Below are 25,636 nucleotides of genomic sequence, written 5' to 3'. Positions count from 1 at the left end.
CTTCCCCGGGTCTATTTAGTTCTGGCAGAAGGAGAGATCCCTAGTAGAATGTTCTCAGATGGCAGAAGAAAGGCCCGGCTCCTCCTTTCTTGGTTTGCTGCTGTCTTAATGAGCAAGGAAATCAGTCTCTGAATTAGCAAGGGTAAAAGCAACAGGAGAGAGAAATGACCAGAGCCCAGGGTAGAGGGGAGACCCCAAGACATCACCTGACACCCACACAGTCCAAGTTCCCAGAACGTCACATTCCAGGCTGAAGGCAAAACGTCCGAGTCATTGGGAAAACCCATGGAGCTGGAAACTCTAGTCTTGATTTGCAGAAAGGGGAAAGAAAGTATTCCAAAAATTACCATCAGGAAGGCTAGCTGCGGATCCCTGGTCAAACTTCAGAATAGATTTTTAAGCTAATGCTTCCATTAGCATTTGGAAATGAACGCAAAAGTCACTAAGAGCCAGAGTGGCTTCCATTAGTGCTGGCTGTCTGCTGAGGTAATGAACTACCTGTCAAGCTGGGTAATCAAGCAGGAGCTGCAAGAATCTGCCAGAAAGCTGGGAGAAGGGATTCACACCTCCAGAGGGGGACTAGACTCTAAGTCTATAATCCCACGGGCCTTGAGGGGAAGATGCAGAGGGAGAAAGAGGACTACAAATAATTGATGCGCATGGGTGACGGTGTGCAGAGGACCCCTCCCACACAGGGCTCAGCTGGAGGGATTTCGCATCCGCCTTCCTACGCTAGAATCCTAAATCTGCCCTAACTCCAAAAGTTTACAGAGGGAAGCAGTTTTATCAGGGTAGATCTTGTCTACACAAAAACCTCGGTGACTCACCCGAGATGGGAAGAGATCCTTTTCCTCTTGTACCTAAAGGTGAGGTCACTGACCCTGCACATGATGACCTAACAGGGCCAGTGCTCAGTTCTGTTTTGAAACAGGTCCAGTCGAGCTGAGCCCTGTGTGGGAGGGGTCCTCTGCACACCGTCACTCATACGCATCAATTATTTGCAGTCCTCTTTCCCCTTCCACATCTTCCCCTCAAGGCCCATGGGATTACAGAGTCTTAGAGTCTAGTCCCCCTCTGGAGGTGTAAACATTCCCAGTTGAGCTACCCCAGCCACCCTCCTGCCTCTTCAGCCTGTGCTCATCCCACAGGCCCTCCTGGGATTGAGATCTAGACAATGAAGGGTCTTGGCTATTCGCTAAGGTTCTTAGTGGCTGAAGCTTTAGATGTGTAATCTTCCCTAAGGGTTTCGCATTTAAACTGGTTTTGCATATCTGATTCAACAAAAAATGAGATAAACTGATGAATAATGGTGAATTGAGGGGTTGACCTGTGGAAGCTGTAAACCCCTCCTGTCCCCCCTAGACCTAAACAATAGACTCCTCCACCTGCCAGGCTGGGCAGGCCGTCAAGATGGTCTCCTAGCCCTCTCCCCCGCAGTCCAGGACACAACAGCTGAGGTTCTCTGCCACGCTGGTCCCGATGGTTTGCAAGTTGACTCCTGGTAGCAGGAATCATTTCTGGTTCATTCGGATCCTCCTAAGCCTGGCCCCACGTCCTAAGGCTGTGCCCTAGTGCCCACTCCTGGGCCTCTTTCCCGGGGCCTCTGACAGGAGGCAGCCAACTCTCTGATGGGGAATGAGAAGTCAGTGTAGTGCGCCCTGGTCCCCACGGCCCCTTCTGCTCACCCTGGCTGCCGGATTCCAGCCCCGCACTTGGTGAGGGCCCCTCCTCCACAGAAAGGCAGAGGGCCTGTTTCTGGGCCTTTCCTGCCCACAAGCCTCCTGGCCATTCATCCCTTCCTCGGACCCACTTCAAGCTTGTTGAAACAAGCCTTCTAAGAGTCCAAGCAATTAGTGAAAGCATAATCCACCCTCCAAATGGTGTATGTGCCTTAGAAGGGGCTCTTGGGAACAGAGCCTCACCCTTCTTCAGCCACTCTGATTCAGACTCTCGGGAGTTTGGGGAGGAGGACAGCCTTGGTGTCCTTTAGGGGGTCTCCCATCACACCAGCCCACAGCACCACCAGCAACTACCTCCACCTGGCTCCACAGTCTTACCTCCCAAAAGCCAAAAAGAGCTAGAAGGAAGAACTGCTGGCACCTAGTATCCTAATTCCATGACTGGAATTAGGGAAGAGGCAAGAGGGAAGCAGTGTCTGGCAGTGTGGGCTCAGAAAAATCATTTGACCTCTCTGAGCTTGTCTTAGTAGATGTCTGAAGAATATTTGTGAAATCGAATCAAGGCTTGGAACTGGAAGTGTTCATTTTGAGCCATACCAATAAATCAAGGAAGATTTTCTTAAAAGCCTTTTCTAACCCTACTATGCACTCACCCCCTGTCTCAGTTGTTCACCTGCTCCTGGGACTGCCAAAGTGGCCAGTCCCTGACTCAATCAGAGCACTTCTCACACGCTACCGCAATGACAAACGTGACTGTGACACCTGATTCTTCGACTTCCGACCACCCAGGAGATGCTTACAGATGGATTCATGAACGAGCAAAGCTACCGTGTCCCAAGTACTCACTGGCTGCCAAGCACCCTGCTAAGAATTAAAAATGCTGATTCTCACAACAGAACTGTTTTACAGCTGAGGAACTCAAGGTTGAGAGAGAGCGAGAGAGAGAACAGGGTCACGCAGCTAGAAGCTCTGAGCTTGAAGTGGAACTCAGAAGCCTCTGACTCCAGAGCTCCTTCCTGCTCTCACCACCGGGCCAGGGATCCTCCACCTCTGCCCTAGTGACATCTTGGGCTGGATAACTCTGCCATAAGGGACCATCTTGTGCATTGTAGGATGGTTAGCAGCGTCTCTAGCCTCTACCCACTAGACGCCAATAGCACCCCCACCACTACCCCCAGCTGTAACAACCAAATATCACCTAGGGCACAAAACTGCCCCCATTGAGCAGCACTGCCCTAGACCATGCTGCCTCCACTGCCTGGGCTGTGGTCCAACCCTGGATTAGACACGGACTGACCAGAACACAGAGCTTTGAGAGATATGGTCACACGCCCTGGGAGCATGCAGCTCAGCTGGGAAGGCAAGACTGCCTCAGAGGCCAGGTCAGAGGGCAGCTGAGAGCTGAGCTGGCAGGGTCTGGTGGTGGGAGCTACACACACTGCAGGTGCTAGAGCTACAATGTCCTTTGGGAAGGCACAGTGTGGCCTCGGACCTTCTGACAGCTGCCAAGCCTGCGACCTCATGTCTGCACAGAACGCCAGGAAAATCAGCTTGTGGGGAAGGTCCCCTTGTGCAAGACCACCCAGGCACACCTTGGTAATATCTGGAGGGAGCCCAGGTGACCTCAGATGGGAAAGGAGGCTATAAAACAGGAAGCCTGTGCCAGGCCTGCGGAGCGGGGCACACAGTTCTTCCTGGGAATGCCCACTGTTCATTCGCCAGCTGGGCCCACATGCCTGGCTTCCCCATTAAGGATTTGGTCCCTTCTCTTCTTTTTCCCCACCCTTCTAGATTTTTCTAAACTCAAAATGTCTGGGCTTCCCCAGCTGGGAAGTGTTTGTGACATACTGAGGCTTGCTTCGGTGGCCTTAACCTGACCGCTCCTCACAGTGTCCCCATCCTCAGAAGACTCCCCCTGGCCGCAACAAATTCACTCTCAGGAAAGGGCCTCCCACTGCAGGCCCAAGACTGCAGCTGCCGCCAGGGTTAAAATGGCAGGGAGGCTGTAAGCAACCGCCTGGCCCAGTGTTGCCAAACCCAAAAGTCAGGCTGGAATTCCCCAAGCTCCCACAAGGAGAGTCAGTGTGAGGGGTCTCCCCGGCTGAATCCGGGGACGCTGGGCCAAGCCAGCTCTTCTCAGTACATCACAGAGGCTCCCTGCCATCTGCAGAGCCAGAAATTCATCTTCAAAGGCCTGTGCATGAAGCACAGAAGCCTGGTCGGCAGTTACAAACTTGGACTCAGCAGGCAGAGAGACGGAGGAAAGAAAGGAAGAAAGTCAGACCCCAAATAGTGCGCTCCTCCCTCAGGAGGGTTCAGGTGGAAAATGGAAAGCAGGACCCACAGCAGGCTTTGGGGAAACAGATAGATGTTTTCTTCTCGACCCTACTCACCTGTCTGGTCAAAGCCCCAGCCCTGCCTCTGACTTGCTGTGTAACCTTGGGCAAGCCCCTTCTGCCTCTGAACCTCACGGCTCATTTGTCAGGTGCAGATAATGAACATCTGCCCGTCTGATTTCACAGGGCCTCTGGGCCCAGATGGGCAGCCGGGTGAGAAAGTATTCCACAAAGAACAGAGCACACCCCACGTGCAGGAATGTTGGCGGTGACTTTGTGGACAGCGAATATCTGAGTTCCTGGCTCCCGTCCTGGCCCAGACAGACTGTCAGAGCCTCCTAGGCTGAGGCTCGAGCACAGAGTAGGAGGAAGAAGGCTAATTAGAAAGTGCAATGTGAAACATAACCAAGCACACTGACTCTCCCAAGACTAGCTTATTTATAGCTGTAAAAACATTCTGTCTGAACAGTCAGTTCTACCTCTGTAGGGTTAGGATACGTTAACCCTTTGATAAGATCAGCTTGACTCTGTAAAGTGGTGGGAATCTCAAGTTCACCCAGGCAGCCAGGCGGCCAGGCTCACGGAAGGCTCCATGGGAGACAGTGGTGACTTCACCAGCCTGTGTTTTGAAAGCCCAAAGCTGGGATCCAGACAGTCTGCCCCCACCCCTGTAATCACCAAGGTAACCCAAAAGGCAGCCCTTCCCTGCTTCCACCACCTTCCTTGGGTCCCTCATTGTCCCTGGTCATTTTCCTTCCTCTTCCAAGTGCTGGCTGTTTGTCTGCCTGTGCCCACTAGTTATGTGGCTTGCTGAAGCAGGGCATCGGGGGTACACAAGAGAGAGGGTGAGTGGACCCAGTCTTCAAGAAAGGGCCATGGGGTCAGTAACCTGGAAACTTCCCCTCAAGGAGCCAGAGTTTCCTGTCTTCCTGCCCAAGCATTGCAGCTTCCCCTTGTCCTGCAACTGGTGGGTAGAACAAGACCCTCCAAGCCCTGAGAAACAAGCCCAAGCACCAGTGCCTTGGGTGCTGGCTGTCATGGAGGTGGCCCTGGCTTATCTGCCCAGCCTCATGTCAAGGTTCTCCTCCCCTCTTACTTGGTGCTCCAGCCCCATTGAACAGCGTTCAGTTCCTTGAGAACAAAGGCTCTGCACTCTCTCCAGCCTCAGGGCCTCTGCACAGGCTGTTCCTGGCCCTTTCTCCAGCTCTTCTTTCTTTCTGGCCCTACCCATCTTTCAGGTGCACAGTTAAACATAACAACCTTGAAGACTTTTCCTGGCCCCCATCTCAATCTAGATTCAGCCTCACTGTGGTTTTCCTTGATTGCACTGATCACAGTTTGCAACTGCGTGTTTGTTTGAGTATTTTTTTTGTATCCTCAAGCTCTGTGGCAGGGAGAGGGGGGCGTGGCTGGGGGCGGGGGACAATATCCCTGGCACCAAACAAATGTCTGGCACAAAGGAGACCTCAGTGAATGTTTTCTGAAGAAACCAAGGAGTAGGATTTACATGCAGGGAAGCAACTCAGACACTGCAAAGAAATATTGAAGAAGGGCAAGTGCAGGAGGCCCTTTCCCTCTTTCAATAAATGTCAGAAGGAATGGACAGTGGCGAGAGGGTCCCTAGAGGGTTTGGAAGCCCAAGGAGGGATGGAGGTTTGGCCCTGGATTACAGTTTGTTTCTAGAACATTCCTTTTCCCTAAGTTCCTGTCCTTGGGATCAGTTTGACCCATTTTGTCCTAAGGATGGAATGGGGCAAAAAAGTCTCCTTGGCTCATTCAAAAGCCAAGAGTCCCAGCCAGAAGTTAGGTTGCTAAATAATGCACCCAGGAGAAGGTGCCTGAGGTGGCTGGCAGGGGCGTCACTGGTCACAGGACCTGATGTGGCTCCTGGCAACAGGCCCATGAGGACAGGTGCTGATGTGTGTCCCCTCCCCAATGCCAGGATGGGGTTCTGCTGGGAGCCGTTGGTGCCTATGACTGGAACGGAGCTGTGCTAAAGGAGACGAGTGCCGGCAAGGTCATTCCTCTCCGCGAGTCCTACCTGAAAGAGTTCCCCGAGGAGCTCAAGAACCATGGTGCATACCTGGGTAAGAGCCCAGAGTGAGGGGAGGCTGGCGGGTTGTGGGCCGGGAGGGCACCCAGGGGCTGCAGAACCCCCAGCCCACACACGAGAGGGGGGCCTGCTGTGTATATTCTGGGCTAATTCAAGCACCCAATTCTGAAGAGCATCCCTGGGGGCATTTCCTCTCCACCCTGGTAACCACCGCGCCAAGCACCCTGCCCAGCGTATAACAGGCGCTCCATCAATAGGTAGAACAAAGGACAAGCAGTTCCCCGCTCCCTTCAATGTGTTTCATTTGGTGCTTCTAGAGTCTGGGTCAGCTGTTGTTGTGCCTTTAAAGCTTTTGGGGCTGACTAGGGTTCCAGTACACTGAGCCTGCCTTCTGAAGGCAAAACGCAAGTCGAGTGGAATCTGCACTTGTTTTTATTTCATAATCAAGGCAGAAGTCGCTGCCCATGAAGCACTTTGGAATTGGATATCTAGAGAAGCGCACATCATTCATGGTGAAGGTCCTAGCAGCGAGGCCTTAGCCTGCTGGCCAAAGTCACCTTCCAACTCTGCAGGAGCAGTCACCTGGCCATCCCCAGCCATGTCCCATTTGCCAAGGCTTGTTCCTTTCTAAGGGAAGGGCCAGAGGGGAGGGTGGCAAGAGGGGGTTCCCCACTGTCTCTGGGTCTTTCTGAATTTCCGAACCAAGTCCACTCTGTGTGAAGTCACTCCTCGTTAAGGCTTCCTCGGACCCCACTCCTCCATGAACTTGGGCCACCCAGAGTGCACAGCGAATCTGTCCATGTGTCCGTCTCTCTGGTGCTTCATCCCATCCTGACCTTTGTTCCTCAGCTCTTTAGCCAATACCCTGCCTATGACTCTGCCCACACTGTGGTTACCCTGTTTTCTATCCCCAACCATGGGACCCTCAGCTGACAAAAGAGGAAAATGCTGGAATCAGGACTGTGCTAGAAAATCCAGAAGTGTAGATCCCTAGAAGTTTCCCAACAGCGCCTGGCCCTAGGGCCTGCGGTCCATTTAATTCACAAGGTGTTAAACCTGAATTGCATAGCACTGCGGTTGATGCTATCAGAGTGCCGTGCTAGAGTGCTGTGCTAGAGTGCCGTGGTAAGCAGGACACAGCACCTGCCCTCAAGCTGCTTCCTGAGAGACACAGACGTGTGCACATATAATTATAACACAAGTGAGGTGGGAGCTCAGATAAAATCACAAATAAAGGAGAGAAAGATTGGAGTCCTTGCCTTGGCAAATGCTCAAACACTGGGAAAGATGCTGGAAGAACAAAGGCTAGCGACCCTTTAACTAGAAACTAGAATCACTCGTGTTTCATTGTGTTTCCTCCCAAGTGCACAGCACTGCGCTGAAAGTAAGGAAACCAAAGAAGGGACGCAAGATGCAGGTGCTACGAGGCATTAAACAGCTAGGCAGATCACTGCGTCTCAGTGCCCCTCCTTCCAAGCAGGCCCAGAGGAGCACTACAGGGGAAGGAGACCAGGAGGCCGGCTCCCAGCCTCTACTGGGGGTGCAGTATAGATTTCGGGCCATGGCCCTACCCTTTCATCAGGCCTTTAGGGAGGCTGGCCCAGCCTCAGAATGGCCCCTACTGCTGGCCAGAGAGTTGCCTGGGAACCAAAGGTGCTGCCTATAGACAGCTGGAAGGCAGGAAGCTCTGTGAGTTTTGAATGCTGACCCACACCTTCCCGTAGGACACTTGGCCCCCAGACTGTGTCTCAGTGCCCCTCCTTCCAAGCAGGCCCAGAAACTCAAGGCCTACTGAGAACATTTTCAATAGTGCCACTGAGGGCTCAGCTCAAAAGAAACCTTTGCTCCACACCACAAGGCTAAGCCCCCCCCCCCCACCCATATATTTATGGTTGCTCTAAATACGTGGCTGTGTTAGCCACCCCTTGTGAGGTCTTGGTATTATGGACCTGTCAAGCCTCATTTCCCAAAGTACAGCCTCAAGAGTGAAAACTGTTGTGTCTAGAACCAGGGTGGTTCACCCCCAGGCACTGAGTCAGCTCACCTGTACACCCTGTAGCCACTCTGGAAGCAGCCAATGGGACCCAAGTGACAGTGTTACACACACAGATACACATATGCACACGCATATATGTGCACACACACTCACACACAGGCATTGCAAGAGACATCTGTTCCCCAGAAACAGCCCAGAAACTGTCAACAAAGTCCAACACCCATTTAAAATCTGGGATCCAAGATTATCTGGCAGAAAGTGGGATTCTGGGATGCCATCGGCTTTCCACACCTGCTGGAGCCCACTTTCAGGAGAGTTGCCTGAAGATGCTGCACATTTGCTTCCTGGGTACTGGGTGGCTGATGAGATTCACAGTGATCAGGCACAGCCATACCAGGAGCAGGGATTGGCAGCCTTTCCCAAAGAGCCCCTGGGGTTCCGTTTCTTTCTTTGGCATGCTGCACGGATGGGACTGACAGGAGCCTGGGAGCTTCCTCCTTTGAGTCTGCAAAGCTTTGGGGTTGCAAGAATCCCTGAGACCCCACGTAAATATCTGAAGCAGACCAATTCCTTCCACCTTTACAGTTAACACTCTAGTCCTCAGTGGGCCACTTAGCAGGCATTTGTGGTCATAAAGAGGACACTGGTTAGTCCCTAAGAGTGAAGATTGGTGGGGAACCAAAACAAAGTCTCCCCAATATTAACTGAAGTGAGGCTAGAGTCTGCCCTACTCCCTGCTGCCCTCCGCCGTGCTCATGAGCGGGTGAAGGAGGGATGTGTGCATTTCAGGTTAGTCTTTTAGCAGCCCCACCTGGCTTTCTTTATTTTCTCCAGTAGGGGCTGGGGTGCAGTGAGTCCTCCCTACCCTCCAAACCCCTCCCCTGGGCCCTGCCTCTTCCAGGCCTCCCCAGCTGCCCCTAGGAATTACAGCCCTGCATGATTGAATCTGCTCAGCTGGTCCTGAACCTACCCCACCTCTGGCCCATCCTCTGGCACGGCCGAGCCATGCACCGGGCCAATCAAGGCCTGCTGAGGACACAGTGCCAAATATCAGCTTGTTTCCTCCTGTGGCAGGGTACACAGTCACATCGGTCGTGTCCTCCAGGCAGGGGCGGGTGTATGTGGCCGGAGCCCCCCGATTCAACCACACGGGCAAAGTCATCCTGTTCACCATGCACAACAACCGGAGCCTCACCATCCACCAGGCTCTGCTGGGCCAGCAGGTAATGGAGGGGGAGCCTGGGGCAGGGACGGAGGGAAGAGGGGCGGATCAGACAAATGGGAGGGCAGTGAATACAGCATGCCTGGGCCACTGGGTGCTCCGAAGGCAGTCATGTTCCTCCAGCCACCTTCATGCTTCCAGGAGTGGCAGGAGTGTGCATCCACCCACAGAAGGCCCCATGGGTCCTCCAGGAGGCCAGCTGCTTCCTTTTTCCTGGAATGGAAGCAATGAGGAATGGGAAGGCTGCCAATGCCACTGCCCCACAGGGAGGTGGTTGGCAACCAGACTGTGCTGCTAAGAGTGCTGTGTTGGACAGTGATGAATGCGAATTGGAAAGCTATGATAAGAGTCACTGGTGGTGAAAACAGGGCTCCAATCCAAGTCACTTCCAGCGCAGAGGAAAACTGGGCTCCTGGGAAGCAATGTGGCTTTTCCAGGGTTCTATGGTGAATTCATGACTGGGTCAAGCCAAGAACCCTCTTGGTGGGGCTGCCTGCATCATGCCACCTCCTGACCCCCAATAACCCCAAAACCAGTCCTGGGCTCCTCCTGACCAGCAGCATCCGTGCCCTCTCTAGGCCGGAGCTGAGCACTGTCCAGGCCCTTCCATGTTGTCCCCAGCTCCCTGTCGGCTCTCCTGAGCCTGGGAACAGCCCTGTCTCCTGAGTCCATGACTGCCCTTGGCCTGTCACTGTGAGAACCTGCTCCTCACCAAGTCTAACCTAAATCCCTCTCGCTGCAGAGTGCCACCCTCCTGCTATTCCTCCTCCTGTTTCTTGGGTGTGGGCCATTCCAGGCGGCGAAGCTCTCGCCCTCCACCCTGCCTGCCCACACTCGCCCAGGGCCAACTCTTTTGGAATGGAGGGCTAGACCTTGAGAGCTGGAGGGAATTTGCTGATGAATTTATGACATTTTTCCTGCCCAGTTCCGCCTCCAACATCCGAAGGAGAAACCGCAGTGCTGAAGGCAGCTAAATTAAGTGAATTCCAAATCGCAGTGACCCACATAGCTGAGGCCACATATTTAGACAAATTTCTCCCGCCCCCTCCCTCACTTGCTCTCTGTCTGCTTCTTAGTTACTTTATGTAGGCACATCTTTTCCCTCTCCCACCCAAGTGTACTATTTCCCTTTCCTCTCTTCTAAATTTTTTATCTTTCTCCTCAGTTAACAGCTTTTAATCCTTGAGAATAGATTTCTTCTGAAAACACACTAAGCCAGAGAAGGATTTCTTCTGAAAACACACTAAGCCAGAGAAGTCATGGGCCAGGGTGTCAGACAGACCCCAATTCCAACCAGCTTGGCGGTGACCAGGTGACCGGCCTTCTGACCTTGGGCAAGAAACTCCAGTTCTCTGAGTTTTGGTTCCTTCCCTTGTAAAATGAGGATGACTCTCTCTCCTAGTAGCATGGGGCTCACATGAGCTAACCCAAGGCTATAAACCATCCCAAACAAGGCTTGTCCACGAACAGGGTGCCTTCCCCTTTCCTTAGAAACCCAGCTTTAATTAAGTACTTTCTGTGTACCAGGCACAGTACCCTGGCACAGAGGGAACACAGCAGGTTCAATGCCCACCCTCATGAGGATCCCAGCAGAGGGAACAGGGGCTGGTGGGAGGAGTGTGGAGCTGAAGGCACATGGAAAAGGGGCAGGGAGCGGAGTGGAGAAGGTCAAGGACAGCTTCTAACAGGAAGTGACACTTCAGCTGAGACCTGAGGGTGGCAGGGGATGATCTGGGGAGGAAGCAGGGGCGGGGAGTGCATGCAAGAGAAAAGCTTGTGCAAAGGGAAGCCTGGAAGCCGGCCAAGGCCTGGGGCTTTTGGAGAAGAGAAATAACTCAGTTTGGCAGGACCCAGGAGCACTGCGTTGGGAGCAGGAGCTTGTGGGGACAGAGGCTGGGGAGGGAGGCTGGTCCAGCACGGTCCTGCTGGAGAGTTTAGATACCACCCCAAAAGCAAGAGGTGGAATGTTGTTAGAGGCCACGCCAGCTGCCATGGGGGTGGGCTGAAGGGGCCAGCCTGAGGCTGGAAGGCCCTTTAGAAGGCGCCTCACCTAGGGAAGAAGCAGGAGGGAGTAGTTGGTGAATTGGCACCCACCAGGTAGGACTTGCTGGCAGGTTTGCATGTGGGAGAGGTGGAGGACGGAGTCAGGGTTTCTGGGTTTCTGAGGAGGGGGTGGATGGTGTCCTCACTGAAGTGGGGAGCACTGCACCCCAAACGGAAGGGGAGCACAGCAAGTGCTCAGACACTGAAAGAAATCGTAATTCACCATCCACGATGCTAATGCCAGAATGATTTATAACATCAAAAATTAAAAACAGTGGCTCACACCTGTAATCCCAGCACTTTGAGAGGGTGAGGTGGGAGGATCACTGGAGCACAGGAGTTCCAGACCAGCCCAGGCAACATAGTGAGCCTCCATCTCTACAAATAATGTTTAAAAATAGTTAGGCGCAGTGGCAAGTGCCTGTGGTCCCAGCTACTCAGGAGGCTGAGGTGGGAGGATCACTTGAACCCAGGAGTTCGAGGCTACAGTGAGCCAAGATTGTACCACTGCACTCCAGCCTGGGTGACAGAGCAAAACCTTGTCTCAAAAAAAAAAAAAAAAAAAGCTAACTTTCCAGCAATAATTGATTAAATACAGTATGATACATGCATAATTTTAAGCATCGTGGAATCATCAGTGATTATGTTGTAGATGAAAATATAATACATCATAGAAAAATGTTGCTGATATATTGTTTTATTTAAAAATCAGTATATAAACTATATTTGCATTATTAGTCCAATTTGTAAAAATAAAACACAAGTACAAATAGGCAACATGCCTCAGGGGAAAAAAAACTAGAAGAAAATCCGCTAAAACATTCATGGTAGTTATATTTGGATGTCAGGATTGTGGGTAACTTTTGTTTTCTTCTTCATACTTTTAAATATTCTCCTTATTTTTTGCCATTATTTCACTTTACACACAAGACAAATGGCCACCAATAAAATTAACAGAAAGAAAGAAGAGTGGGAAGGGGATAATGACAGAAGGAAAAGAGGGAAGGGGAGAAGGGCAAACTGAAAACAGGCCAGTCCGCTCTGAGGGAGACGAGAGGGAGGGAGCGCATGAGAAGGGAGGACCCATGTGTTCACCAAAAATTCTGAGTCAAAAGATGACCTTGGCTTCCCTCTGCCGGCAAGGCAAGGACTCTGGGCTGTGCGAGCTGGGCAGCCAGCCCACTCCTCTCTCCCATCACGTGCCGCAGATAGGCTCTTACTTTGGGAGTGAGATCACCTCGGTGGACATTGACGGTGATGGCGTGACTGATGTCCTGCTGGTGGGTGCACCCATGTACTTCAGTGAGGGCCGCGAGCGAGGCAAGGTGTACGTCTACGAGCTGAGACAGGTACAGCTGGGCAGGGGCTGGGCAGCTTCTCAGGGGCCCCAGCCTCTGCTTTGACTTGGGTAGCCACAAGGGAAATGGGTTACTAGCGAGGCCAGTGCTAGAGCCAGGTCTGGGGAGAATCAGAGCCTCCTCTGTGGCTGGGCTCATGTAGCCAGAGACGGGAATCTGGGGGAATGGAGTGGGGAGAGGATGCCGGAGCAGCCTGCAGAGGGAATTATGAGCCTGAGGACTTTTGCCAAGCCCTTCCCAGCCTTTTTCTGCCCCTGGTTTTGCAGAACCGGTTTGTTTATAACGGAACACTCAAGGATTCACACAGTTACCAGAATGCCCGGTTTGGGTCCTCCATTGCCTCAGTTCGAGACCTCAACCAGGATTCCTACGATGATGTTGTGGTGGGAGCCCCCCTCGAGGACAACCACGCAGGAGCCATCTACATCTTCCACGGCTTCCGAGGCAGCATCCTGAAGACACCTAAGCAGGTCAGGCTTCCCCGGGGAAGTGGATGGAGCAAATGGGGCTGCAGGGGTCCCAGGAGCTTCTGTGCCTTATCTGGTTCAGGATTTTCTTCCGTGCCCTCTCACAGGAACGGATGCCAATCTGTCCTGGTCATGCTTCCCCACGTAGAAATTTTGAAAAGGGCACATTTTACCTTCAGGATCCCCCCACCCTCCCACTTTGGCACCCTCCCCCTGCTTACCTTTATCCTCCCCTAACAACAAACAGCAACAAATCCCTGGCATCTGACCCTCACTCCTCCCAAGACATGCACACATGCAATTGCCTACCAGTGGAGCATCTCTTCTGGGCTCAGTCTTCTCCGGAAACGCTTCGTGCTAGAACTCATGCCCACCTCAAAACCAACCCGTCTTGGGTCTCATCCCCTGAGAATCATCCTTTTGCCCCACGGTTTATGAGTAAGATAGCCTAAAAAATAGACCAGTGTGACAGACATGGATGGGTCGCTTGCCAGGTAACATGTATTTACACTTAATAGGGAACTATTTTAAGACACAATATTTTAATCCAAAAGAATGACTTGAATGGTAGGAATTTCAGGTGCCATGACAGGCCAGGAGAGGAGATTGCTTTGGGTTGGGGAAGCTTCTTCGTGATTTCAAACAGGCTCCCAATTGTTCCTGGAGCTCAGGGCCGCCCGCCCCCACACTCACGGTGTGCATGCCCTCCCCCTCTCTTCCTGCTCCCTGCAGAGAATCACAGCCTCAGAGCTGGCTACCGGCCTCCAGTATTTTGGCTGCAGCATCCACGGGCAATTGGACCTCAATGAGGATGGGCTCATCGACCTGGCAGTGGGAGCCCTTGGCAACGCTGTGATTCTCTGGTTGGTTCCCCCACTGTTCCCATCTCCTGGGCTCCCCTGAAGGTCACAATGAATGCAGGGGTTTTAAAAACGGGCTTCAGGATCTTTTTCTCTTGTCTTTAACTGCCCTCAGCTAGACTTACCCTGTTCTTACCCCAACTTGCTTACACATTTCCTTTTGGTGGAATCAGTGTAAATTCAATATAAATTGAAGTCCTGTCCAAAAGCCCCCGCTGTTAGAATTTGTCCTAAAAGTTCTGGCTACTCGAGCACGTCTTCCACTTCAGCTTTTCAAGCTATAACACTTGCAGGGGCAAGTTGAGCATATTTTTACCATCTGGGAGGACCTTTCCTTCTACCCTGGCGTGGAGGAATGTTTATCTAATACAGAGATTTCTTTCCTCCAAAGCACTCTGACTTCTTGCTTCCTTTCTTTGGGGCTTCATTTTCATGCTTCCTAAACACCCATTTATTTTACCATATGTTGGCTACTTTTTGAGCCAGAAAAAAAAGACCTCGAATATTTTTTCATATATGTTGATAAGGTATTTTTCATCATAAATACAATAACATGAAGAACATTTATAAAATAAGGAAAAGAATCACTCAGCCTGCCATCACCTTAACAATACCACTATTAATATTGTGGCATATCTTCTCCCAGTCCTTTTTCTGCTGCTTATAATTTTATATAAATGCAATTTTATCTGCCCTACAACTTTAAAAAGGCATTGAACAGAGATATATAACTTCACAGGGAGAATAAAGGAAAGGACGGGCTCCTGTTCGCAAGGTTACTACAACCCAAGAGGGAAATGTCTTCTTCCGTGTTCCCTAGAAAACAGAGCCTGAGGCAAAAGCCTCTTGAATGCTTTGGGAGTGGGGTGCAATCCCAGAAGCAAAAGTGAAGCTGGAAGGGAGCACAGATGCCGAGCAAGCCAGCCTGTCTTCACCACGCGTACTGCTCTTTGCTCAGCATCTCGGCACTTCCAGTGTGGCATAACACAGCCCATTGTAGGGAAAGAAGGGGGAGCAGCAGACTTGTGGCTCCTTCAGATCCCTCATTTGTCATGGCCAGAGCATCTGCTGACCAACAGTCCTGGTGGTGTCCCCTGGCCCTCTAGGCAGCACTGGGAAGCCAGGGCCTGTGCAGCCCAACTAGTGTACAGGAGTAGGGTCTGTCTCTTCGAAGGTCTGTGCTGTATGTGGGGGCTCTTAGGTCCTTGGTGGTGGTGATGGTGGCAGCAACAGCAGCCTGGGCTTGCAAGGCGTGGTAAAGGTGTTCACTGCGTTGGTTCCAACCAAGAAAGCAAGGCAGATGGCCAAGGCCTGGAGAGACGGGTATACAGAACCTAGCAGGTCTTTAAAGTAACACATAAACTCCTCTACAGGAAACAAGATACACATATGCACACACACCCCAGGATAATCAGAATCACAGAAATGATTGGATCAAGTTCTAGCTTTTGAAGTCCACACTTACGTGCTACCTAAATAGTGATGAAATTGTGGGCCAGAGTCCTCTGGGAAGACTTTATGGTCAAGCCCCATAGTTCTCAAACATGACTGCCCATTAGGATCACCAGGGGAGCTTTTAAAATGTCATTGCCCAGGCTTTACCCACACCAATTAAAGCAGAATTCTGTGGAGGGACCTGGGCAGCCGTAATTTTTTTAAAACTCCCCAAGTGATTCCAATGGGCAGTCAAGTTTGAGAACTTCAGATGTAACCCGCTGTGTTGACACAGCACTCTACACTGTCAAAGGACATTCTTACCTCCTCTGATCCTCACAATCTCCCATCGCAGAGATCATGTGACCTGCCAAGGTCTAGTGAGGAACCCGCGGAGCCAAGACTCAAATCCACCATTTCACTCTACAGCGCAGAGGTGCTGTTCACCTTTATGCCAAGAAGAACAGAGTATTAGTACAGATCATCACGTTGAAGCTATGAAACCTCTAAGCCACTCTACTCCTATTTCTTTCTATCTACATTCATGGTTGGCAGAGGCAATAGGTTTCGTTCCTAATTACATTTGACTTAGGCTGGTATAAGGGTAAATTTGTATTTCCTTGGTTACCTGGATGGGGTGGTGTGGGGGTGGATGGGTGCTGGCTGCACGCTGGAATCACCTGGGGTACTTTAACACCTCGCTCTTCAAAGTGTGGTCCATGGAACGTTCACATCACCTGGGAGCTTTTTAGAAATGCAAAATCGGTGCCAAGCTATTGGATCAGAATCTGCATTTTAACACGATCCTCAGGGGGCGTGCACACATACGAAAATTTCAGAGGCACTGCTTTAAAACCTGCGAAGGCCTGATTCTGATGTGGTTTTGCCTAGGGTGTAACTGAGGCACCAGGATTTTTTTAAGCTCTTCAGATGACTCACACGTGCATCCAGGGTGGGGAACCACTGCTAGAAAAGGTGATGAGGGAACAAAGGGGAGTCAGCATGATCCACAGCGAGCACAGCCCCTGGGGGAAAGTGCTGAGAGGCTGCATGGAGGGGCTGAGCCCCTCTTTCCCCTGTGTTCCCTCTTGCCAATCCTTTGACATCCAAAGCCCCCTCCCTCCTCCACCTCACCCCTCCAGTGGCTTTGCAGATTCCACTCGCATCTGGTTCTTGTCTTTCCCCGTGGTCACAGCAGGGCAGCCTGAGCCCCTGCCCCACCCCAGCTCACTGGCCCTTCTCCCGCAGGTCCCGCCCTGTGGTTCAGATCAATGCCAGCCTCCACTTTGAGCCATCCAAGATCAACATCTTCCACAGAGACTGCAAGCGCAGTGGCAGGGATGCCACCTGCCTGGCCGCCTTCCTCTGCTTCACGCCCGTCTTCCTGGCACCCCACTTCCAAACGACAACTGTTGGTAAAGCAGGCCCCTCCTTTCTCCTCACCTCCCGGCTCCAGTCTTCCCCTGCACCTTACTCTATTTCAAAGCCTGGGCTTTTCCTGAAATGGATGCTGAGTGCCAGGTCGCCCTAGAGCCACCTTGGATGACCACTGGACCCCATTTGATGCTGTCATTCCAAAGAGCAAAGAGGGGATGTCATGCCAGGGTGAGAGTGGCAGTGAGCAGGGGTGATCATGACAGGGAGGACTAGAGAAGAAGGAAACAGTCTGGGCGCAGAGTTTGGATCAGAACACAGGACTGATGCCAGTGGAGCAAAGTGGGGTGCAGAAACCCAGAAGTCTGCCTGGATGCAGAGGAAGAGGCAGACCCAGGAGTCCTACAGTGGGGGTGCTGGAAACCAGAAGTCCAGGCTAATGAGACCCCAGCAGCAGGGAGCCCCACTCAGAAGTGGGTGTGAGTTCGCGGCAGGGAGCCTTGCTCAGAAGTGGGTGTGAGTCTGCAGCGGGGCAGTTTCCTTCTGAGGGTCCATCACTTCCAGCTAAGTCTGGAGTCAGACACCTCCTCTTGACAGCCTCGGGTCCAGGTGGTCTCAGGAAGTGAGCTGCAGGTTCCAGGACTGTCTACACCGGCACAGGAAACGGGGACTCAGGGAGCGTCTCAGCCAAGGAGCAGGACCAGACAGAGACCAAAAGGAAGATGAGAACAAAGGCGGGCCTGGGGCTGTGCCCCTCTCTCTTTCGACTTCCATCCCTGAGAGGAGACAGATAGGAGAGCCAGCAGCAACCTGCGGGCCGGCTGGAGAGCAGGAGAAGGGACTGAGTCTTTCCTGGAATTGGCAGAACCTAATTGAAGGGGAGGAGGCTGCAGGTTTTATGCCCCAGAATGGAGTCAAAGGTTTGAGGAGCCGGCGGGAAGGGGCTGGCCAGCCCTCATTGATGTGACAGGAAGCACCCAGCAAAGGCTCTGATCAGCCCTGAGGGGGATCCCAGAGCCAAGAGAGAGACAGGGAAGGTGGAGGGAGACGCAGAGGGGGTTGTTGACTGCATCAGGGGCTCAACATGGCACCGCCCTGGCCCCACATCCTGTCTCCCCGCCTTGTCTGCGGTGTTTACTTTCCCTCCATTTCTTCCTCCTGCTCTTTCTCCACCCTCTTCCTCCCCCTTTTCTTTGGTTCCTTCCTTTCCTTTCCTCATGCAATCACTGGCTTTCCGTGTGGGAGTTTCTCACCCACACTGGGGCTCGTGAGAGGAAAGGAATAGCTCTCCTCTGGCCAGCCTGGGGGGCTTCCTGGAGGAGGCAGACAGTCTTGGATGGGCATGTGGCTCCACCTTTGTGGTCTTGCCCTCTCCCCTCCTGCAGGCATCAGATACAATGCCACTATGGACGAGAGGCGGTATACACCGAGGGCCCACCTGGACGAGGGCGGGGACCGGTTCACCAACAGAGCTGTCCTGCTCTCCTCCGGCCAGGAGCTCTGTGAGAGGATCAACTTCCATGTCCTGGTGAGCTGTCAGCCCCACCAGCAGAGCCCAAGCTCCTACAGGAAGGAGCACCTGCCGTGGGAGAGGCAGAGAGTCCACCTGGTGCCTGGCTGGTTCTGAGCCCCCAGCAGACCTCAGGAAGCCAGCCGGGGTCTGTATCCCCTGAACTTGGCCACTCCACAATCCCACCTCATGCCCCAGAGACATGCTACATACCACCTCACTGGAGCGCCTTCCAAAACCTCTTATCCTGCCACTCTCAGATGCCGAGGGAAGGAAGGTGGGCTCAGTAGGTCCAGCAGAGAGAACCAGGAGCAGCTAGTGGGGGGCACAGCCCCAAAGGGAGGGGTAAGCAGGCAGCAGCTAACAATTGAAGGCCAGGTCCAGGAGGCAGTGGCATGTACAAAACGGGAGGAGAGACAGAGAGGGGCGCCAGTGATGTCACGAGCAGGGTAGTGGCCTGGTGTCCCATTTTATAGCTAAGGAAGAGGATGAGAGGTTTACTTCTATCCAGAGCTCCAGCCTCAGAGATGCAAGCAGGGTCACTCAGAGCTCTCCTGGCCCCAGTAGTTCAATGGCCAGAGGTCAGAGATGTGAGCAGGTGTGAGAAGGCACATCCCTGTTAAGGGGTCCCCTGAGATGCGTCCACACCAGCAGCATCCTCATCCTCCCCACAAACTTGGAAATTCACATGTTCTGACTCAGAAACTCTGGGAGTGGGGCCAGCACCCCATATTTTAACAAGCTCCCAGGGGACTCTGATACCAGCTCAGGTTTGGGAGCCACTGCCTTTACATAATCAGGGATTGCAAGTTCCAAGCAGAAATTTTAGGCAGCTATAAGCCACCCTTTTACTTATCATCTATGCTCAGAACCAACCTGAGTGCCCCTGTCTTGCTCACGAGTTTGTTCATTCACCCATTCCACATGCTGAAGCCCTTGTTACAGTGCTAGGGCCATGCTGGGAGGCTCCAGGCCCATTCTTTGCTTGGGAAGGAAGAGTGACCACAGTCAAATGGTTCAAATGCTACGTGAGCAGCGGGCGTAACTGGTCTAAACAGAGTGGTGGGTGGGGTGGGATGCGGGCCGGCACTGCCAGGCTTCCCGGAGGCCAAGGTATCCGGGCAATGGGAGTCTGGCCCTGAAGGATGTGCAGGAGCTTGGTGAAACAGCCAGGCAGCTAGGTTGGCATGAGCTGAGCTTGGAGCTCCTTTCACAGAGGCACACTCTTCCCACCAACAGACCTGCTAGAAACCTCCATCCACCCGCGGACTCATCCTGAGGGGACAGGGCAGCTGCCCTGCCACCTTAGGAAGGTGAAAGTTCTATCTCGGCATCCATGGTCCTGGCTCATAAAATGACGTTCTCTCCTCCCTCACCCTTGCCCTCGTCTCCACCCCCCAGGACACTGCTGACTACGTGAAGCCAGTGACCTTCTCAGCCGAGTATTCCCTGGAGGACCCTGACCATGGCCCCATGCTGGACGACGGCTGGCCCACCACCCTCAGAGTCTCGGTACATCTCGGTACAGGGCACGCACCTCAGGCATGAACCCCACCCCCACCTCCACCTCCTCCCCAAAGGCCAGAGCCTGAGTGTGCCGGGTGCAGAGGACACCACCCTCACCTCGCCTTCCCACCTTCTGTCCCGACAAACCCACAGTGTGGCTCCTTCCCACCTCCCTCGGGGCCTGTGCTGAGTATTAGTAGATCAATTCCTTAAGGGCAAGGCCCAGGCCTTCTCCTGTTTAAGGTTCCCCATATCCCCAGCACAGGGGAATAAGGGGTGAGCACTGGAGAAATACAAAGAATCACTGGATGAGAAAGGATCTGAGATCTTGATCACCCACCTCCCTCCTTTACAGATGAGGACAATGGAGACCAGAGAGTGACTCTCAGAGCCCGGAGTTCTGCTTGTTAGATGACTAACTGATTGACAGAGCTCCTAAGCATTCCAAAAAGAAGCGACCCCATCCCTCAACCACATTTTCTAATCCCTGGCTCTAGGGCATCCAAAATGTTTGACATCTAACATTCAGATGCCCCCTGCAGCTGCAACTCCGTGTAAATCCCACTCAAGAAAAATGTCAGGCAGTGATCAATTCTGCTGCTGTGCTGTAAGAGCAGGCAAAAGTTGTAAAATGGAATAGCTAATGCCTGAACCTTGAGGATTCAGGAAACAACTTTTAAACACACCACGGCACTCTTAAGCCATTCTGTGAGGTCCAGTCACTGAGCAACGTCTGTGTGAGTGACACAGTCCGGCCAGGAAGCAGTTTCAGAATTATTCAGGTTCTTACTCGCATTTCTTCAACACCAGGAAAGGACTGTACAGTCCGCAGCAATGCCCCTGAAAACCTCCCCTTCTCTCCTTCACACGCATCATCCCCCACAGCCCCTCCACACCCCTCTCCCCAGGCCTCCCACAGTCCCCCGCCAAACCCCCATCCTCACACCTGCCCCCCATCCTCCTAAGTCTGCGCCCCTGGGCTGGCGAAGTTGGATTCCTTGTTAGTGAGCCGGAAGAAGGGGAAAGCTGGGTGCACTAAGTCACGTTTGTCCTCTCGCAGTAATTACAAAGTCACTACGGCAAAGGAATGAGTACATGGCACTTACCCAACAAGCAGGCTGAAGCCCACAGTGCAGATTAACACACAGGGTAATCCCTGCTCTGACACCGACGATCTCCGTGCAAGGTGGTGATGAGCAGCACAGGCCAGGTGGGAGGCGGTATGCACTCAGAGGACATACAATCAAGCAATCAGATGATAGGCCAGGGCTTCCTGGAGGAGGCGGCCTTTAGCCGGACTTTAAAGGCTAGGCAGGATTCAGACATGCGGAGACAGGGAGGATGGGCTTTTACTCCGCGAGAGCTGACAGCATCACCAAGGCAGGGAAATAGGAAAGGCAGGTTGCGGCTTCATGTAAATCCCTTTCTCACCTTATAAAGAAAAGGTGAGAAACAGAGCTGAAAACTTTGAAGAGCAGCTAAGTTTCTAAAACTGGTTTATCTGGATTTCTAGCCCCCAGCAAGTGAGACACATTCTTCCCATCATTCTAAAAGTCTTACTTTGCCTCTACTAAATGCCCAGCACTGTTCTAATATCATAAGATCTGGCCTCTTGGGGAAGTGAGCCATTCCATATTATTGAGGGTAACAGTTGCTTATTACATTAAATTACTTATTTTAATCAGCCAGATAGAGATTCTTCTGAAGGTCATTATATAGTTCTCAAACTTCTTAAACAGTATGCCTAGTGGGAGCGGGCAGTTTTTCTTCGAGACTTGAAGTCACCAGGATGAACTTTGGTGCTAGAATGCCGTAAAGCCTCCATCTGGAACTAAGTCCCTTTCCCAACGGCTCCACAGCGACCCCTGGATATGGCTTCGCTGGCTGCCATTGCGGTTGGCCTACTTCTAGCCGCAGATCCACCTTGCGGTGGGGAGCTGGGGGCGAGATGGGTAGATCCATGCCTAAAGCAAGGGCTCATGGATCTGAGTGAGGGCCAGAGAGCTCTCCTTTGAGAAAAGGTAATGAATTTAAGATACACATGACTCTGTAACTCCTCGTCCCTGGTTTGGGCTGTGTTGTTGGTAGTGACAGTTACCGCCCCTCAGCTCCAGGATTGAATAGCCAGCTGCCTGCTGAGGTCCTCGCCCCCGGTGGGCCACAGGCACTTCGCCCAGGCTAGAGTGTAGTGGCGCGATCTCAGCTCACTGCAGCCTCTGCCTCCCGAGTTCAAGGGGTTCTTCTGCCTCAGCCCCCCGAGTAGCTGGGACTACAGGCGTGCGCCACCACGCCTGTCTAATTTTTGTATTTTTTTAGCAGAGACGAAGTTTCACCATGTTGGCCAGGTTGGTCTCGAACTCCTGACCTCAGGTGATCTGCCTGTCTCGGCCTCCCACAGTGCTGGGATTACAGGCGTGAGCCATCGTGCCCGGCCAATCCCTGCTTTTATTACTGAATGCCATGATCATCCTTCCAGACACGTAAAAAAGAAACTCAGCCGACACCCTGGACCCCTTTCTCCCTCAGCCCCGACAACCTCCAGGTTCCTATTGATCCTGCCTCTGGGGTCAGTAACCTATTTTCTCCTCTCATGCCCACTACCACACCAACACCAGCATCACCTCTTGCCTGCATGTTGTGGCAGCCTCCTCAATGGCCTCCCTGCCTCGAACCTCCATCTTCTCACTCCATTCTCCCACAGCAGCCAGGGCAGCCTTCAGTATGCAGGTCTGTCAGGACACTCATTGCCTGAGGCATTTGGCAACTCCTACCAGTTGCAAGGCATGACCCCAAGGCCCTGTAAACACAGGCCCATGACCATCTCTTCCTCTGTCTCAGCCCTGTGCCTCTTATCACAGCAACACTGACCCACCCATCATTTCCGATTCACTGTCCTGCTCCTGCCGCAGGGCCTCTGCATCAAGTCCTTCCTCCTGGACTTCACCACCTCCTGCCCCAAGTCCTTCCTCCTGGACTTCACCACCTCCACCCCGGTCCACCCAGCTACCTTGACGGTCCTTTAGAACTCTGACCCACTGTCACTTCCTTGAAGGCTTCCCTGACTTCCTACAGGCCAAAACAGCTGTTTTTCCTCTCTGCCTCTTCTATTCCTCATGCACTTCTCTTTGGATTTTTCGCACATTTTACACTAGTTATTTGTTCATACACCGATCTTCCCCATGAGCTGAGGGCAGAGGCTGCATCTTCCTTGTTTCATATCCCCAGTACCAAAGCCCTTGCCAGCACACAGTAGATGATCAATAAATGTTGACCAGAACTGCTCTGCTGGGTGAGTGGGGGTGGGGGTTCTGTGCTATCAGCCCAGTTATGAACTGGAGGGGAACCAGGAGGAGCTGAGTTTTGAGCCTCGTTTTAAAGAGGGAAGCATCTACGGAAAAGCCCAAGAAGGAGCAGTGTGGTGTCTGGGGCCAGTGCAGGAAAGCCAGCGCATGTCTAGTGTGGTGGAGACAGATGCTGGTGTACGTTGAGGGCGAGGGACTGCGGGTCCCTACCCAGCTGCCCACACCTGGCTCTCCCCGGCCCAGGTGCCCTTCTGGAACGGCTGCAATGAGGATGAGCACTGTGTCCCTGACCTTGTGCTGGATGCCCGGAGTGACCTGCCCACGGCCATGTGAGTTGGCTCCTTCCACCCCCACCCTCGCCCCTTCCCCTTCACTGTCAGAGGTTCTGGGGCTCCTGGGGCCCTGGATTGTTTCCTGGATGTCCTCCTCACAGGCAGCGTGGATCAAACACTTGACTTGGAGCCTGTGTTCTAGCCCAGGCTCTACCTCCAACTCCTGCATAACCTCAGGAAAGTCTCCTCTGTCATATGAAACTACTAGTCTAATCTAATCTCAAATTTTGTTAAAAAAAGAAACCCTTTCTTTGGAGCCCACATTACAAAATAGATGAAAGGTAGAGACAGGGGACTCAGAGTTCTGGGTGCTTGTCCTTCAGCCCCCCGATGAGGTGACTTCTAGAGCCTGCTGGCTGAACACCTTGGGCTTTCCAATTCTTCTGATGGAAAGATGCCAGGGACCACCAGCAGAGGAGGAGCAGGGGACCCACAATCCCCTGGAAGAGACAAACGAACATACCAGGGAAAATAATCAACAATATCGTATTCTTAATTTATGTAACATATTTTCCAATAATTTATGCTCAACTTTGATCCAACTATGAGATGATTTAGATAGAAAACATATATACCATGACATAGACAATAAAGAGAAATAGCACATTCAAAACTTGTAGAAGGATAATGGAGCACATATTCTAACCAGTTAGGCTAAAATAAGGATTATCTCTACATTAGTGCTGAGCTTCCTGGCAGCCAAGGCCAAAAGGGAAACAGGATGCATGGAGTAGTGATGCATGAGTGGTGAGGTCAAATAAGAGCTCTGGGTTCAGCGGAGGGTATGATCTTTATGGTGAGGACGCCAAGGGCCTTTGAAATAGGAAGTGGTCTTGAAGGGTGAGCTCTTTCCAGCCCTGCCATCCATTTCCCCTCTTCTCCCAGTGGCTATTCCCATGAGCAGAGGCCAGTCAAGTGCCCAGACCCACCTTTTTGCCCCAACCCTGGGGCTCCTCTCTACCCCTGCTTTCCTCATTCCATCTGCCCAATCTCTGGTGCTCTCTTGTTCTCAGGGAGTACTGCCAGAGGGTGCTGAGGAAGCCTGCGCAGGACTGCTCCGCATACACGCTGTCCTTCGACACCACAGTTTTCATCATAGAAAGCACACGCCGGCGAGTGGCAGTGGAGGCCACACTGGAGAACAGGGGCGAGAATGCCTACAGCACAGTCCTAAATATCTCACAGTCAGCAAACCTGCAGTTTGCCAGCTTGATCCAGAAGGTAAGACCTCAGCAACCTGCCCAGACTGCCTGAGGCAGAGGAAAAGGAAGGCCAGGTGGGGTCCGAGCTGTGTGTTAGAATCACGAGAAAGCTGGGTGCAGTGGCTCATGCCTGTAATCCTAACACTTTGGGAGGCTGAGGTGGGAGGATCACTTGAGCCCAGGAGTTTGAGACCAGCCTGGGCAACATAGTGAGACCCCGTCTCTACAAAAATATAAAATTAAATAAAAAAGAATCACAGGACAGCTTTAAAAAGCCTGCCCCCAGACTCCTTCTCTGGAGGTCCTAACTGATTTGCTCTGGGTTTGGGCCTAGTGTCGGCAGGCTTTTAAAGCTTCCTCGGTGACTTCAGTGAGCAGGCAGGGCTGAGAACCACCAGCACCAGGGGAGCCTGAGCCCTTTGGGAACATGGAGAGGAATACCCTACAGCCTGTCTCCTGGGCCCTGGTTAGGTGCACACACACCACGCGTGTGCCACCAGCCATCCACACCTTCTACCAACAGTGCACCCTGCGGGCTTGCTCGGAAGGTCCTTCTGACGAGAATCAGAACCGGTTCCTCCCCACATTAAAACTTCTGATCACTCCCAGCTGCTGTCAGAACAAACTCCAGACTCCTCATTGTGGCATTCAAGGGCCATCCCACCCACCTCTTGCCACTTCTCCCCTAACCCTGCCACGGGCCACCTTGTTCCCAGCACGCCCTGCTCGTTCCCACCATGACCCCCAACTGGGACTCCTCTCTCCTCTGCCCGAGAGGCTCCTGCTCCTACTTGGTGACCATCCACGTATTGCCCGCTCACGGCATCCAGCGCTGTGCTAGCACTTGGCGCGCATTTAACCCTTGCAGCAGCCTCGGGCATAGCAGTAGTGGTGGTGGTAGTGGTGATGGTGGTGTCCCCATTTTACAGAGGAGGAAACTGAGGCATAGGGAGGGATTAAGG

General features: G+C 52.6%; 1 protein-coding gene and 1 long non-coding RNA gene across 3 annotated transcripts in view; one reads left to right on the top strand and one right to left on the bottom strand.

Annotated features, from left to right (window-relative positions):
• The window catches only part of ITGA11 (integrin subunit alpha 11), a 131,271-nt gene that overhangs the window by 89,022 nt on the left and 16,613 nt on the right, over nucleotides 1-25,636 (top strand). Inside the window, exons 11-20 of the mRNA XM_023220911.1 lie at nucleotides 5,958-6,102; nucleotides 9,139-9,287; nucleotides 12,538-12,678; nucleotides 12,954-13,157; nucleotides 13,887-14,017; nucleotides 16,697-16,863; nucleotides 18,208-18,350; nucleotides 19,734-19,844; nucleotides 23,384-23,469; nucleotides 24,486-24,693. Coding sequence (XP_023076679.1) covers nucleotides 5,958-6,102; nucleotides 9,139-9,287; nucleotides 12,538-12,678; nucleotides 12,954-13,157; nucleotides 13,887-14,017; nucleotides 16,697-16,863; nucleotides 18,208-18,350; nucleotides 19,734-19,844; nucleotides 23,384-23,469; nucleotides 24,486-24,693 — 1,485 coding nt within the window. The remainder of the gene's footprint in view (nucleotides 1-5,957; nucleotides 6,103-9,138; nucleotides 9,288-12,537; nucleotides 12,679-12,953; nucleotides 13,158-13,886; nucleotides 14,018-16,696; nucleotides 16,864-18,207; nucleotides 18,351-19,733; nucleotides 19,845-23,383; nucleotides 23,470-24,485; nucleotides 24,694-25,636) is intronic.
• LOC111548413 lies at nucleotides 13,680-22,659 on the bottom strand. 2 transcript variants are annotated; one of them, XR_002733396.1, is made up of 5 exons: nucleotides 22,460-22,659; nucleotides 20,945-21,269; nucleotides 16,077-16,414; nucleotides 15,773-15,895; nucleotides 13,680-15,325 (listed from the first exon to the last, which is right to left on the bottom strand). It is a non-coding gene; the product is annotated as an uncharacterized LOC111548413 (long non-coding RNA). The 2 variants fall into 2 exon arrangements; XR_002733395.1 differs by having other exon boundaries at nucleotides 16,077-16,192.

The sequence above is a fragment of the Piliocolobus tephrosceles genome, chromosome 6 (assembly GCF_002776525.5).
Source record: "Piliocolobus tephrosceles isolate RC106 chromosome 6, ASM277652v3, whole genome shotgun sequence".
Lineage (NCBI taxonomy): Eukaryota > Metazoa > Chordata > Mammalia > Primates > Cercopithecidae > Piliocolobus > Piliocolobus tephrosceles.
This window is presented reverse-complemented; position numbering and strand designations above follow the sequence as displayed.